We start from the raw sequence: 18111 nt of genomic DNA on the forward strand, positions 1-18111 counted from the left end.
ACAATGTGAATAAACAAGCATTATATTTGACAGAATAATCTGAATACTAAAGAGTTAAATTCGAACATGACAATGACCCAAAGCATGTGCTAGTAGGCTCGAGATTATCTTGATCTAAAACAGATAAATATATTACCCTCGCCTTCTCAATCAGCTGATATGAACCCCTTTGGTAGTTTAAGGGAAATTTTGAAAATTGGATTAAACGGAAAGAAATTTAAAATGGTTCCTGATTTAAAGACATTTATGATTAACAGATGAGGAGAAGTAACTGAAGAAACATGAAATGGTAGAATCATCAGTCAAAAAAAAAAAAGGAAGAAAAAACAATTTAAGGGACTAAAATTAGTCATACCAATTATTAATTGAAATTTTTTTTTCTTTTGACGTAGAGAATATTTACATTCAAAATAATTTTAATTTGATTAGTAAAAATGAAAATGATTGTGCAATTGAAAATTTACTTGTTTTCTATTAGCAACTTAATTTGTTTTATTATTTATTTTAAGTCTTATGATCAAAATCATAACTGATTTTTAAATTTTCATTTTACTTTTTATGCACTGTATGCAAATGACCGCATAAAAAACAGAAACCACAAACCACTCCCTCACTTCTATTCTGAGTTTAGTTTGGTTGACATGCTTACAGTTATATTCTGAATTATATATTAAAACTTATATTTAAAATTTCAGTTTGTATTTTGCATGTTCTTTTAGACATAATGTTTCTATTTTTGTCATACCCCAAGCTACATCTCATGGCACACCAGTGTGTCACAGAACTATGTTAGAAACCACTAATATAAGAGATACCCTCATAGGTTTTGTCTTAGCAATGGTTGATGTTTTAAGTGTAAATATTTAACCCTTAAGCATTTAAACTGACCATATCTGGCCCAAATATTTTATGTTCAAACCCATTTTATGTTCAAACCAGTCAGAACCAGCCTCTCACATCTGCCCTAGAATGTCATTCTAAAACTAAACAATTACATCATCAGAATCTTGAAGCCATAATTTAATACATGCTTAATTCAAAAGAATATGAATAAATAAGCAATGCATTTGACAGTAATCTGAGTGTTTAAGGGTTAAACAAAAAGCAAGATTATTTGGCTGCTAAGTTTCCCCAAACACTTGACAATTACGAGATAACAGTTTTTAGAAGACTTCCTCCTCTGCCAGTTTAAGTAAATTTACAGGCACACATCTGCACACACACATACACACATGTACACTTGCATAGGATGTAGAAACATCGACAAAAAGTTAGGTACTAGCAAGCTAAAACATGAACCCCAGCATAACCATTATCCTTTGCAGTTTAACCCTTTAGCATTTAAACCATCTATATCTAGTTTTATGTTTAAACTATCCAGATCTAGCGTCTCATACCTACCCAACAATGTCATCCAAAACATAAACAGTTACATCATCAAAATTTCAAAGCTACAGAATAATCCATAATTAATGCAAAACAATGTAAATGAATAAGTATTACATTTGGCAGAGTAATCTGAATGTTAAAGGGTTAAACTAAGAGGGGGTGTTTTGATTCAAAATTTTTCCCCATTCATTTTGTGTACATACATATTAACATATAAAAAGGGATAAAATATTTAATTTCTTTTCTAAACTGAAAATGAATTAAAACTTGAAATGGAAAAAAAAAATAACTGCACACTTTTTTTTTATGTGAATATCATTTTTTTTTTTCATAAATTCAGTGGCAGTTCATGTTAAAATTTCAAATTCAATTGTTGAAATTTTTTTAAATTTATTCACTCATAACCTACCATTAGCAAAAATCTGACATCATTTATTATTTTGTTTGCATAAAAATTAAAACACCTTAGATGTTATCAATTTGAAATTTCCTCAGTTCAAAAGAACACACGAATATATGTATTTTACTGCATCAAACAATTGTTTATTAATTAGAATGACAACTATTTGCAAGTCTCTCACAATTGTTTGTTAATAAGAATGACAACTATTTGCGAGTCTCACAATTGTTGATTCCCCTAATAAATATATAGCTAAATGTAAAAGAAAAAATATAATAAAAAATTTCAATGGAAAGACTTACCACAACTATCACGTATTACAAGATCTCTTCCTTCTTGGAGTAGTACAACAAGTTGAAAGAATGGATGCTGCAAAAGGTTGCTTTGATGTTGTCGAGATGAACCTTCCTGGAAAAACAGATAGAATAAATCTGATTATAATAATGGCTTCTTATATTGGCATGGAGCCTGGAGGGAGGAAACGAGAGAATTCTGACAATAATGTATTTCCTAATAGTATTAATGATGTGAAGTGGAATGGTTCTAATTGAAGAAGAAATTGGGCAGGAGTTAAATTTGTTTTCCAAAAATAACAGTTTCCTTGTACGAAAACACAGATGTTCAATTTAGTTTCTAGATTTTAGGAGTGATAACAAAAATTGTTATATTTTGATAGTGTGTGTGTATGTATGTGTGTGTGTGCATATGTGTGTGTTTGTGTTTATGTGTGTGCACGCTTGCATAGGTTGTGTAACTCTGCAAGTTTGGATAATTTTCTATAAAAAAGAAACAAAAGTAGACATTTTACAACTAGTTGTTGTTTAACCCCAAAGTAAGCCCTCGTAGAACAGGCCTATGATCAGATGTTCCAGCTATGACCCTCCTGCCTTTGTTTTTTGGGTTTTTTTTAGGTATCTTGGCCCATAGTATCCAATATTCTTTGGCAGATAACAGCTGGTCATCTGAGAGAGATTTAATTATTATCTATCGCAGAGCCTCTCCCAACATTTTCTGAATTAAATTACTGAAGGTACCCCCCGCCCCCATACACACATACATACATACATGCATAGACAGACAAATAGAAGTGGTGCCTCTAAAGATTAAGCATCTAAATAACAATTGATCACAATCCTTATTTTCAGGTCAAACAGTACAGTATAAACTATATCAAGAAGAATTATGTTTGACAACATCTACAGTGAAGTCAATAATATGTTTAAAAGGAAAGTACCCCCAAGGGAGCATTCTGCATATTAAATACACATGCTGTCAGGACTCACATAAATGATGTATGAAATTCAAAAACTTCAACTGAACAACAAGGAATATTAATGCAATCAGTAGACAAAAGGTCTCGTAAGGAATGTTTAAAATCTAACAATAAACAAGAAAGGTAACTCAAATAAAATCATATTTTAGTCAACTATCTTTTGGAAGCCACAATTACTAAAAATGAGTGAACTAGTTGCAGGAAGAATGATTCAAACAATTTTAATTTAAAGATCAGATATTTTGGGCAGTGAATTTAATATTGTGATGTAAAGTGCAGGACTGGCAAGGTGTAAAGGCATGGCTGTGTGGTTAAGAAGTCTGCTTGCCAACCATGTGATTTTGGGTTCAGTTTTACTTGACAGCACCATGTGTTTTCTACAATGGCCTCAGGCCAACCAAAGACTTGTAAGTGGATTTGGTAGATGGAAATCAAAAGTAGCCCCCCACCCCCACCCAACACACACATGTATATATGTGAAGGCACATAGCCTAGTGGTTAGGGTGTTGTACTCATAATCACTAGACTGTGGCTTCGATTCCTGGACTGGACAACACATTGTTATTCTTGAGCAAAACATTTCATTTCACGTTGCTCTGCAGTCTTTTCAACATCAGACATGTGGCACAGTTATGCAACCTATACAGATAATGTCAGTTTGATGGAGGGAGTGAGCTTATGTGAACACAAATATTTAAGCTCTATAAACAAATCATCTGTGTGGTTGTTCAGCAAGAAATTGCAAAAATTTCATCCATCATCTAATGACAGGAGAGTTCATAACATAACTATCTATCTATCTATCTATCTATTATATATGTATATAATTATAATATTTTTGTAAGATTTAAAACTTAGAAGCAGTCATTGTGTATTAACTAAAGAAAATAGTCTAATATTTAATTCTTTATTGCCCACAGGGGGCTAAACATAGGGTTTAAGTTGATTACACCGACCCCAATGCGTAACTGGTACTTATTTAATCGACCCCGAAAGGGTAAAAGGCAAAGTCGACCTCGGCGGAGTTTGAACTCAGAGCGTAATGGCAGATGAAAAACCGCTAAGCATTTCGCCCGGTGTACTAATGATTTTGATAGCTCGCCACCCTTAAAATAGTCTAATATTGGGGGCATATAAGCCCTCAACAGAAAAAAAGTGGGTTTTTCATACATGTGTGGCTCAGACTCACGCCTCTATGTTTTTTGCAACAAATGTGCTACAATTTACACCAACGTACCCACCTACTACTTCCCATCAGATTAAGAACCATCATTTCATAGAGTTGTTTTTTTATAAACAAAGTAGCATGTGTGATTTCTACAATGATTTGATAAGTATACCGAATTTTACAATTCTGTAAATAATTGTATTTTTTATAAGCTTTAAAGCTTATAAGCAGTCACCGTGTATTGATTATATATATATATATATATCAATTATGTTGATGTCATAAGGATTTATAAACTTTTGAGGGAACATGAAATAATTCTTTTATAGAATAGTGGATTTCAAAGAGGGTAAAGCATTAAATAATATGTAAATATTGGAGTTGAAAATGCCCTTTTGAATAGAAAAAAGTCAAAGGCAGCCCATGGAACAGAACCTGAAAGCATGTGGTTGGGAAGCAAACATCTTAACCACACAGTCATGCCTACACCTGACATCAAATTCTTGAGTTCAAATTCCGCCAAGGTCAACTTTGCCTTTCATTCTTCCGAGCTCGATCACATAAGTACCAGTTGAGCACTGGAGTCAATGTAATCGACTTACCCTGTCGCACCAAAATTCCAGGCTTTGTACCTATAGCAGAAAGCATATTAAATTTACTGCCCAAAGAATCTAATGTTTATTTTAAAACTATTTAATTATTCTTCCTGCTAGCAGAGAGCACATCTTCAGTAATTCCTGGCTTATGAAATCATAGAATGCCTGTCATATCTACAGGACATGTAGGCTGTTATCCATGAGCAGCCTTCACCTTTTTCTATCCAGAGACATTTTTTCAACGCAATATTAACATCCTGTTATTCATAACTTTATCACCCGCTTCAAGATTCTCTATTCTAAGTGTATGTATGTATGTATGTATGTATGTATGTATGTATGTATGTGTGTGTGTGTATATGTGCCCCTGGGTAGGGAATGCCTCCTGGTCTTGACATTATGTAACAGTTATAAATGGGCCCCACTATCATACGAATGATGTCAAATTTTTAACCCATGAAACCATGTGCAATCATGGATAAATACCCTTTCTCTTGGAGACAAGAAGGGCATCAGGCTTTAGAAAATCTACAGCAATGAAATTCCATCTGACCCATGCAAGTATAGAAAAGTGGATGTAAAACCAATGGTGATGATGATGATGATGTCATTAATTAGCAATCACTAATTTATAATATAAATATAAACAAAACAACTTATATCTCATAACTACAAATTCTTAAAAATTAATACAGTAATGTTTAAAAGTCAAGTGCATTGCAGTATCAATAAAAGAAGGTTTTCAAAATTTCTTTAACCTTTAAATACAATATATAAAATAAAACTACATATGAAAGCTTACACATTTTATACACAGCTCGTGACATTTCAACTCCCACTAATATCAACATTTTCATTGAGCGAATGATAACCATTGATATTTAACCTGAAGAATAATTTATTTCAAACGACCGATCATATAAAACTAAATGTCAAAAATATAAAAGAACACTCTGATCCACCTCACTGAGAATGTTTTTTTTTTTACATTTTTATACTTTTTTTTATATATTATTGCACCAGAGTTGATTTTTTTTTTTTTTGTTTTAGTTTTGTTCTTCAGATTTGTATAATTATTTTTCCTGAGACTTATTTAAACTCTTGACCTGTGATACTTTTGAACAACATACTTAGATATTTATATATTCAAGTAATTAATTAATTTTTCATTTTATTTATTTCTTTTTCATTTATTTTTCAACTTTTTTTTTTCTTTTTTCCTGATTGCGCAGAAGTAATTCTTGGAATCTGAAGTAATTCTTGGAAAGAAGTAGTTACGTTATCTATAATAGCTGTTTCTGGCATAGACTTTAGACCTGAAATTTGGTGGGAGGAGATAAGCTGATGCCCTTAACCCTCCCCACATCCCCCATACTTGGTTGCTACTTTATTTTCCCAACCTCAAAAAGATGAAAAACAAAGTTGACCTCAGTGAGATATGAACTCAGAACAAAGGTTTTAAATTTTGGCACAAGGCCAGTAATTTCATGGGAGAGAGTAAGTCAATTACATCAATCTCAGTGCTTGACTGTTACTTATTTTATCGACCCCTAAAAGATGAAAGACAAAGTTAACCTTGGTAGAATTCGAACTCAGAACACGAAGACAGACAAAATGCTACCAAGCATTTTGCCCAAAGTGGTAATGATTCTTCCAGCTTGCCACAATAGGGCAAGTAAATATTGGAAAGCATTTTTTCCCAAAGCTCTAATGATTCTACATTAGAATGAGATAAAAATAATGTGATGTGTTTACAAATATGATGCAATACTTGAAGCAGTGTTTAAACTTTATATTAATGTTTATATAATGCTCACAAATAGGATGAAATTTACATGTAATGAGGAGAGGAGAAGTCTAATGTTTTAAGCTAAGGAGTGCCTTTCTCAAAGAAAAAAAATTTCTTTGAACTAGAATTTGTTTTTTCTTTTTTTCTCATGTTACATAAACTCATTCCATTTTGTGAACTTAACTGAAGTGACTTTTTGCCAAATCACCATCTTAAATTTCCTCAGACTTGTGTGATTTTTTTTTAATACTCACTCACACACATACACACAGCTACACAATAATTTTAGAGAAAAGAAACACCCACAAAAAATATTTGATATGAGAATAACTGCTTCATATTACTTCACAGATATTCCTGGTCATTTTAAACATTAAGATCACACAAGCCATATCATAATACTATAGTATGTATATCTAAACAATGAAGACCTGTACCATCATCATAGCCATCGATGATTTTACATCTGTCCTTCTATGTATGCATGCATAGGCTGGATAGGAGTCTTTGAGGCAATGCCTTGTGGCCAGATTCTCCTGACATCAACCCTTTTAGTGATACAGTGTATCAATTCCAAAAGCTAGGAAACACCCACACACATATACACACGTCACCACCACAACAACAACAATGTTTAATGTCTACTTTTCCATCCTTACACCTGTACCAAAAGGAATTTTCTGAGGCAGATTTTTCTAAGGTTAGGTGCCTTTCCTGTAGGCGACTCTCATCTGTTTCCAAGCTAAGTAATATTTTCCCACATCCAGACATATTTGTCATCATTGTTGTCTTTGTTTAATGTCTAATATTTTTCCATGCCCAGGCATATTTCTCATAGAAAATTGGAAACAAATGAAACCACTTGTATGACAGTGACATTCTTTTACAACTGTCAAGTGATGTCAAGACAAGGGGACACAAATATATGTCTATTTGTGTCTCTTTGTGCATGAGTCAAAATAAACATACAGATATATATATATATATATATATATATATATATAGTGGTTGGTGTTAGGAAAGGCATCCAACTATAGAAACCATTCCAAATCAGACAAGAGTTGGGTACACCTTCCAGCTTGCTAGCCCTGGTCAAACTGCCCAACCCATTACAGCATGGACAACAGACAGTAAATGACGATAATGAGTTCAAACTTACAGAAAACAAAAGATGAAGATAGGGGAAGGAACAACAAGCGGGTGTATTAGTTTAACACTCAAGAAGAATGGAAACGTTTTTGATGTTTTGAACCTACATTCTTTGACCAAAAGGACTGAGAGAAAAATAAAGCAGAGAGAGAACGAAAAAAAACAGAGAGAGAAGAAAATGAGTAGGAATTAATGGTTCAACATGATGAAATGGCCAGACGTAAGAGGCTGAGTTATATATAAAGGCACATGGCTTAGTAGTTAGGGTGTTGCACTTAGAATTTCAAGATTGTAGGTTTGATTCCCAGACCAGGCATTGTGTTCTTGAGCAAAGTACTTCATTTCACGTTGTTCTGAAATCACTTCATCATTTGACATGTGGCACACAGTGCACCTATACAGGTAATGTCAATTTGGAGGGAGTGATGCTATTTGTGTATAAACATTTGACCACTATAAGCAAATCATCTATGTGGTTGTTCAGCAAGAAACTGCCAAACCCCCCATACGTCGTCCAATAATGGGAGAGTCCATGGTATATATATATATATATATATACATACACAAGCATATGCAACAGGCTGGTTTCATTTACGATCAGCTAAATACATTCACAAAACTTTGGTCAGCCTGGGGTTATAGTTGGATACACTTGCCCAAGTTGCTATACAAAAGGACTGAACCTGAAACCACAAGGAGCTTTTTATTAATCCTGAAAGGATAAAAGCTAAGCCGACATCATTGGGATTTGAACTCACTGTGCGGAGTGTTGGAACAAATACTGTGAAGTATTCTACCCAACACTCTATCAACCAATTTGTGAATTTGCTGCCTTGAGTAATGTATCATAGCTACAATCACATCAAGCAGTCATAATACCTAATCATGGTCTGCAGATCAATAATTCAATACTATAACACCTGAACCACTTTATCTTTTTAATACTTGAAATTAAAGGAGAAACAGAGGGAGAGAGAGACAGAGAGGGGAAAGAGGAGAGAGATAGAGAGAAGAATGAATGATATATATAGAAAGAAGAGTGATGTAGAGAGAAAAAAAAAACCTTTGAAACAGAAATAAAATATCAATACATAACATATAATTACTACTAGAAATTCTTTACCGATATCTTACAATTCAACCAACACACTTTCATATCATTGACAGAAATTTTATTTTATTTATATTTTTTAAGAAAAAAAAATTACAAAAAAAAACAAGGAGACAATTTCAAAATGATTTTGAATCAAAAATCATATATATAAAAACAAAAATTTAAATTAAAAATTTCGAATTTAATTAAAGCAAATCATGAATTCAATTAATTCCTCATTCAAATCACACACTGTAATACGGCAATGACATTTGATGAATGTTTGGAGCATAGGAAATGTGTTGTGCTGTTAAGGAAATGATGAGTTCTTTAAGACAAATTGGATAACTAAACGTGATATTGTCAAACCCAGTTCAAAATACAGAGAAAATATACAGAATATATATATATATGTAAAACTATGATTCACTTGTAATTTTCATTTATCGTACAACTTTACCATATCATTTAAAGAACTTTCGACACTCATGAAATGATTAAATGTTCATGGAAACATCTTCAAGCTGGATTGTGGTAAGAGTCAATTAAAACTTGATATTAGTTCTTGAGAAAGTAAAAACAATAAAGATGGTATTAACCAGAAAGTAACTTGGCTTTATACAGTCAGCAACGTACATAGGAAGCTGTAATATGAATATTAATAACTATGATTTCATGCCTGAAAGCCTAGAATACCATTTACAGTCTGAAGAATATGAATAGAAACTAGGTCAAAAATTATAAATTGGTAAACAATATTTCAATGACTGGATGAATGAAAGAAAAATAGATACATGGATAAAGAATAAATAAGAGTAAGAGAGAAAGAGAGAGTGTTATACTGGTTTAAAATTTTGGCACAAAACTAGCAATTATGGGGGAGGGGGTAAGTTGATAACATTGACCCCAGTGCTCAGCTGGTATTTATGTTATCAGATCCAAAAGATAGACAGAAACTTGGTAGACAGAAACTGAAATAAGCCTTTTATGTGTGTGTGTGTGTGTGTGTGTGTGTGTGTGTGTGTGTGTGTGTGTATTTGTGTGTGCGTGTTTGTCACCCCACCATTGTTTGACAACTGATGTTGGTGCGTTTATGACCCCCATAACTAAGCGATTCAGCAGAAGAGATCAATAGAATAAGTACTAGGCTTACAAAGAATAAGTCTTGGGTCGATTTGTTTGACTAAAGGTGGTGCTCCAGCATGGCCATAGTCAAATGACTGAAACAAGTAAAAGGCAAAGAATAAAAGAATATATAAAATTTCCAGGATTGAAGAAAATCAGGCACTTAAATAGCAAAGCACCAAGGCCAAGTCGATGATAGCACTATTGTGCACAAACAATATTCAAGGAAAAACATGTAGTAACTAAAGTCATCACAGATTTGAATTCTGGTTGTGTATACACTCACAAACGGCTGACTGAATACACAAGTCATCAAGGTCACACATGGGTACAGTCACTGCACCTATTGTACTGCACACAGGAGACTCTAGATCAAAATGAATTGCAGGTTCCATGTATATATACATACATATATATATATATATATATATATATATATATCATCATCATCATCATTTAACATCTGCTTTCCATGCTGGCATGGGTTGGATGGTTTGACTGAAAACTGGTAAGCCGGGCAGGGGGCGGGGGCTGTACTACATTCCGATCTGATTTGGCATGATTTCTATAGCTGGATGCTATAGAAACAGCCACTATACTCTGAGAGTGTAGTGGCTGATTTTTACTTGCCACTGGCATGGTTGCCATTGACCTGACACTGACATCGGTCACAACTATGGTCTCACTTGGCTTGACAGGTCTACACAAGCACGATGTTTCACCAAAGGTCTTGGTCACCTGTCGCTGCCTCCATGAGACCCAACGCTCGAATGGCATGGGTGCCAGTCAGATGGTACTAGCGTTGGCCATGACTACGATTTCACTGGGTTTGACAGGTCTTCACAAGCATAGCATATCATTCAACAAATGAAGGGCACTTTTAACAGACCAATTACATGACACTGGTATCAGCCACGACTATGATCTCACTTGGCTTGATGTCACTGCCTCCATGAGGCCCAACGCTCGAACAGTGCTTTTTACGTGCCACTGGCACAGGTGCCTGTCAGATGGCGCTAGCATTGGCTACGACTATGATTTCACCCAGTTTGACAGGTCTTCAGAAGCATAGCATATCACGCAATGATTGAAGGGTGCTTTTAACAGGCCAGTTATGCGACACAGGTATCAGCCATGACCATGATCTCACTTGGTTTGATGGGTCTTCTCAAGCATGGTATATTTCCAAAGGTCTTGGTTGATTGGCATTGCTTCTGTGAGGCCCAACATTTGAAGATTGTGCTTCACTACCTTGTTCCATGTCTTAGTGCAACACTTTTTCACACAGCTGTCCTCATCCATACACATCACATGACAATACAAGTGCAGTCGTCTCTCTTGCACACCACAACTGATGTTTCTTATATCCAACTTTTCTCTCAGGGTGCTGTCATGCATGCACACTGACATTACACATCCGGCAGAGCATACTGACTTCATTTCTTACAAGCCTACGCATGTCCTCAGCAGTCAACAGTTCATGTTTCACTGCCATGTAGCATGGCTGTTATCATTCTTTACTTCCCTTACGCATCATACAGTCTGCCTTTCACTGAGCTAGAGGTCCTTTGTTACCAGCAGAGGTAGGAACTCTCTGAACTTTGCTCAACCTATTATTATTGTAGTAGTTACACTTTCAGAGCGTCCAACCCTGCTACTGACTTGGTCACCTAGGTAACAGAAGCTATCATGTTCTTCTAGTGTTCCCCCTTGGCATGTGATGGAATCTGTTTTATATATATATATATATATATATATACATATACACACACACACGTCGTCGTCATCGTTTAACGTCCGCTTTCCATGCTAGCATGGGTTGGACGATTTGACTGAGGACTGGTGAAACCAGATGGCTACACCAGGCTTGCACACACGTATATATATATACACACACACACACACACACACACACACACACACACACATATACATGCATGTATATATATATATATATATATATATATATATATATATATATATATGTATATATATATCTATATATATATATATATACACACACACACATATATATATACATGCATGAACATACACAAACACACATATATACAACAGTTCATTGCTTAAATATTGTTTCATTACATAGTTAATGAGAAATAAAATAAAAAACCAGGAACTGTAAAATTACAGTGCATAAAGTGTAAGATAATGATAATGACAGCGTCTACGATTACTTTCATATCAATATTGTACAAAAACATTCAATGAATGCTACAGAATGCTAGAATGAATGCTAACCATATATCCGACCAGCTTGGGACTAGGAACGCCCCCCCCCCCACCATTTCCGAAGTTAGCAGTGTTTTGGGTTTTTAAACCAAGGCTTCATGTATATTACACATATTCAGAATAAATGACTGGACATGATTAAGGAAGATCTCAAGAGGCTCAATGGAGGATGCAGAGAGGATGCAGAGAGGCTGGCATGGGACCACCAGTGATGGAGAGTACTGGTGGACCTGGTCAGTTCTATGCATGATGACATCTCTGGAACCACAAACCTGTGATGATCCCAGCCCCATCAAGCAAGAGCATGAAGTAAGCAAGCAATTATGTATTAAAATGATCTTCTGTAGATTTTTAAAATATATTAAGGCAAACATATAAAAGAAATATATTCTCAGACGAATTCATATTTCAACAAAATGACATCAAGAGTTATTTCCCCTGCTTATTGTTTATGCATGTGCAACAAAGAAAAAAAAAACATTTTGATTCACTTATCTGCCAGTTTTGAACATAATGAAGCCAAAATGTAATGAGTTTAAGCCACTCACCCAATAAGTATTTCTGCCAAATTTGGTGAAAATCTTTTCAGCCATTTTCCAGTAATTTTGCAAACACACAGACAAACAAAGATGAGCAACTACAACACCCTGCTTTCGCTTACACGTGCAGGGTAATGAGGAATAAAGACATTACTCTTTAAGCTTCTTTCATTTAATAGTTGTCACTTATGATATGATCTTTATAATGTTTTAGCATCTATTTAATGGAGATGTAACTCTTTTAGAGAACAGCTGTACATGATATATATAATACATAATGGAAAGTAAATCATAAAATTGTATTTAACAGATAGATGCAGATGTGGTTGTGTGGTAAGAAGTTTTGCTTGTCAGCCGCATGGTTTTCAGTTCAGTTCCACTGCACAGCACTTTGGGGAAGTGTCTTCTACAATAGTTTCAGGCAAATCAAAACCTAGATGGACTTTGTGGACAGAAATTGAAAGAAACCGGCTTGTGTGTGTGTGTGGGAGGTGGGGGGTGCATGAGTATTTGTGTTTGTGTGTACTCTTGCTTTGACATATCACATGATGGCTGTAAACAAGCTTCACTGTCATACAAGTGTTGTTCGTCTCCAGTTTTGGCAGCAGGTGAGAGTTGGTGACAGGAAAGGCATCCAGCCATAGAAAATCTGCCTCAACAAATTCTGTCTCCCTCATGCAAGCATGGAAAAGCGTATGTTAAATGGTAGTGAAGATGATGAGATAAAAAGTAATAAACTTCTGAAGCAGGATCTCTTTGATCACCATTTAATCATTTCACTTAAAATTCTCATAATTCTTGTAATTAAATTTTCTTTGATGTACTCAGCACAAGATGTTTTCTCTTTTAGTTTTCCACCAGCAGGTTGTCTTTCAGAGATGGTATTAAATACATATTATAATAAACTAGACCAAATAATCACATAAATGTAGAGAGATGAACATGTGCACAGCATCTTTTATACTGAAGCTAATGTATAACATATACACCATAGAAATTAGAAAACTGTCAAACACTGAATTGCTACAAAGCCTTTCAGATTCAAAATTAGTGAGTTCAAAGTCAGTATGTTTTCTGGAAACTGGATAAATAGTTTGGCACTTGTACTTCTAGTCTACTTTTCAGTGTTATTGCTCGGTTTAGAAATGAGTGGTGATAGGTGTTCCTCAGAGTTTCTGCTGTGCAAATATTTATTCCATGATTTGTCTCTGATGCAAAGATTGTTAAACATGCATAGAGTTTTGTGAAGAGTCAATTAAACAAGGGAATAATGAGTTGTAGATATTTGAAAAGCTCTCAGTTTCACCCATCAGAAATCTGAATGAAGATATAATAGACATTATGGAAAATTCCATCCCTATCCCAGAATCATATGACAGAGACACCAGTAAATAACCCATGTGGGAGAAATATGTAAACTATCTTCTGAAAGAGATATATTTAATCAGGTCACACCTCACTAAAATGATGCATTAATTAGAAATGATTTCCAAGAAAAACTAGAACTTATGGAACAAGTCCCCCAAACTCTAAGACTAAGAATAGATATATTACGTGGTTTAACACCACTGCCACATACATACACAACAGTAAGAGTACAGCATCCAATATAGCTAATTTCCTGTCCCTGATAAGAAAACATTTCCCGGCCATCCATAATTACTATTAACTCTTTAATAAGAATAATGTTAAAGTTGGACACAACTGCTTGGAAAGCATTGCATCCCAAATTTCCCATTACAACTAAAGTAATATAAATAGAAACAGAACAATCTAACTGCCAAAATTTTATATAACCACATCCAGCCCACTCATTGACAAATATCTTACAAAAGTGCTTGTGTACAAGACAAAATAACATCTACCAATGGCATTGAAAAGAACACATGTATAAGCAGACATACAAAGTACACTCACTCCTTCAATTTCAAATATAAAATTATTGACATTTCATTCTCTCAGTACCTTTGGAAACTGAAGGATAATAGGATTGACAACATTCCTATTAGCTAAAATAATGTGGAAACTTCAAGTTCACATTCCAGTAGTTCTAGGAGATACAACTTCTGTCTGACCAAGAAAATCCTGGTGCAGTCCTCTTAAAGAAGTTAAACATCTGTGTGTAGGCATAAAAAAAATGATCACCTAAAGAAATTCCAATCTCAGATTAAGTAATCAATACCATCCATATGATTCTTTGATGCAGGTATCCTGAAATACAAGCAATAATTTTCTTCTGTAGACCACTACATTGTATTCTCGATCACAACAAACCCCCCCACATTAATGCCCTACCTCCCTTGGATAAGTGGCAGATGAATTGACCATTGCTACAAAAAAAATCATCCACTAATAGTTTGCTTGATTTATATTACGGCACAATTCAAACCAACACCCTTAACAAGATCACTGACCAAAGCTAACCAGTGAAATGCAAATAAACCCAGATTTTGTGAGCCTGAATCTCCTAACCAAGTTCAACCACTCACCTGGACACCTGATGGGTTGCACAAAGGAAAACTAAGTAGCAACATAATGAATCTTTAGCTGCAAAAGAAAATACATTCTCCTCCACCACCACCACCACCACCATCATTCAACATCTTCAATGTTGGCATGGTTTGGATGATTTGTCAGTATCTAACATGTTGGAGAACTTTGTCATGCTCCAATGTTTGCTTTGGTATGGTTTCTATGGCTGGAGGCCCTTCCTAACACCTGTCATTTTACAGATTGTACTGGGTGCTTTAACAATTGCTTTCTTTTAGTAAAATTTACATTCTCCTAACTAATTAATAAGTAGCTTTCGTCATTATAGTATATATTTATATCTATATACATCATACCAAATATATATATAATACGTACATCAATTTTTCTGATGAAGCTTAGCCAATACACACCTTGCTGAAACACTGTGGTTATATTGTAAATGAACAAAAACATGAATAAATCTAATATTATGCATACCCTATATTTATATAAGGGTGCCAGTGGCACATATAAGCACCCATTACACTCTCAGAGTGGTTGGCATTAGGAAGGGCATCCAGCCATAGAAACTGTGACAAATAAGACTGGAGTCTGAAGCAGCCTTCCAGCTTGCCAGCCCTGGTCAGACTGTCCAACCCATGCCAGCATGGACAACGGACGTTAAATGATGATGATGATCGTCAACAAAGTTAATGTAATTTTATATTCCTCACAAGTTCTATTTTGAATTTTTTTAAAAATCTAGAATTTTATCTTTATTATTATAGTTCATGTTTTCAGAAATTTACATTATTCTGAAAGGCAAATAAAATTTGGACCAGAATATTTTCCTTTCATAATACATCATGTATATACTAGGTAGCTACTTCTATAAATTCTTTCTATATTTTAAGTTAATATTTCAAGTCGTTGGTAATTATATAAAAAATGGAAATAAGAAATTCCAAGTCTTTTATTAGAAAATGCATTTACATTTACAATAGTGATAGTGATAGAGAAACATTCATTTGATAACTAACTGCATAATACCAATTGGAGTAGAACAGCTATTATAAATTGTATCATGTGATGCTTTCAATTCATAACATCCCACCTCCTCCACTTTGATATTTTTCCCCATATCTTTTTTATAATAAATCTATTTTGAGATCTACTTTTAGAATTATTTTGCTTTCTCATGGGTGTTTCAGTCTTTCTTTTTAATGGCAAAACAAAATGGATTATTTTACTCCAGTACCAATGAATTGATCGAAGATGCCTTGAAGAGCTATAAATTTCAAAGATCCAAAGCACAAACAAATACAAACTGAATGAAAATGAACTTGTTCACTCATATATTGTGGTTGAACTATATGCGAAGAAAATGGGCGGTATTAAAACCATTGTGATTAGCTCCTCAGGCAAAGTACACATGTAGCTCATAAGATAAGGCCATAAATAATAGTGATGTTAAGGACAACACCCAGAACACTACAACCAACACTACAAACGTCACTTCCTCTTCTTCAAGTAACCACAACTAAGATGCATTTTACCCTGCCATACCAGGAATCTCTGTCATGCATTAGCCTTGATAGGTTCTAAATTTCATGTTGTGTATCTCTACCAATAACATCAATGTAACTGAGTGGTTTTTGTCCTTTATTAAGGTGCAAATGTTTCCAAAATATAACCTCTGATAAGGCATGGTGTTCAGCACAATAGCAGTGGCCAGCAAAGCCTACCCTTTGTTGAGTAACAATAGTCATGGGTGGAATGTATCCATAAATCTCCTCTTTAGTCTTGTGCTCACATCATGAGATATTTTGAGTCTTCGTGAGAAGTCTAGTGTACATTAAAAAGTGATCTTGAAACTCTAGATTTCATCTCTACAGAGAAGAATACTTTCCATACTTAGCCCAGTAGCAAGCCAACCTTGCTGACTTAGAAATACTTTACTTGATTCTATCTTTACTACAACAAATGGCAATAACAGAAGTGAAACTAAAGATATCAGCTGGGACAAAATAAAGAATCAATGTTACCAAACAGAGAAACAATTCTGTTAACAATAATGAAACCAACATCAGAGACAAAACACACACAAGAATTAACTAGATGAAAGCAAATCATTTAAGAAAAAAATCAGTAAGATGAACTGGTCCAAAATTTTCTGACTGCAAGACAATGACATGAAACTGAAACAGATTATGCCAATAACAAAAGCTCTATGAATTAATTATGTCCAGTTTTCATAAAAGCATTAATCCTAGATAATAATATTCTTATGAGATGAAGAACAAAGTTCTCAAATGAATTAAGCCTTAAGTAATTATATTTTGGTTGAATTAATTTTGTTTCAATTAATTTTGAAAATAAAGAATTTAGTCAAATAATTTTGTCATTATTTATCATTAATACCATTTGTCATTCATATGAAATTTCAATATAAGGTTTTAATGAAATTTTGATGTAATGTTTTAATTTAGATTACTTTAAAATAGGAAGTCTGTATCATAGAACTAGGGGTGAACTCAGGCAAGTTGGTATTAAAAGGGTCAAAACACTGACAATGAAGAGGGACACTCATAGAAATTGAAAATAAAGATAAACACTTTTATAACTCTTGAGAAGTAAAGAAAACCTAAAAGACCGAAAAAATCAACTCAAAATAGTTCTTTAGATTTCAAAATAAACTGCTTCATTGCATTACTCAACAGAACTTTCATTTGAAGGAAATAGCTCATTTGAAACAGAGCCCTAAAACATAAGTGAATCACTAACAGAAAAAATCCAGTAGTATTTTCACTATTCTGCTAGTAGTTAAACTTGCCACAGGTGTAATAAACTTGAATTCAGCAATAGGCC

At 34.2% G+C, this 18111-nt stretch overlaps 1 protein-coding gene across 6 annotated transcripts in view; it reads right to left on the reverse strand.

Annotated features, from left to right (window-relative positions):
* Positions 1-18111, reverse strand: part of LOC106868836 (multiple C2 and transmembrane domain-containing protein 1) — a 296877-nt gene that overhangs the window by 64739 nt on the left and 214027 nt on the right. For all 6 annotated transcript variants that reach the window (XM_089351244.1, XM_089351240.1, XM_089351243.1 and 3 more), the window contains exon 3: positions 2092-2197. In XM_089351244.1, the coding sequence (XP_089207370.1) occupies positions 2092-2197 (106 nt within the window). The remainder of the gene's footprint in view (positions 1-2091; positions 2198-18111) is intronic.

Source organism: Octopus bimaculoides, chromosome 4, assembly GCF_046866305.1.
Source record: "Octopus bimaculoides isolate indiv1 chromosome 4, ASM4686630v1, whole genome shotgun sequence".
NCBI classification, from domain to species: domain Eukaryota; kingdom Metazoa; phylum Mollusca; class Cephalopoda; order Octopoda; family Octopodidae; genus Octopus; species Octopus bimaculoides.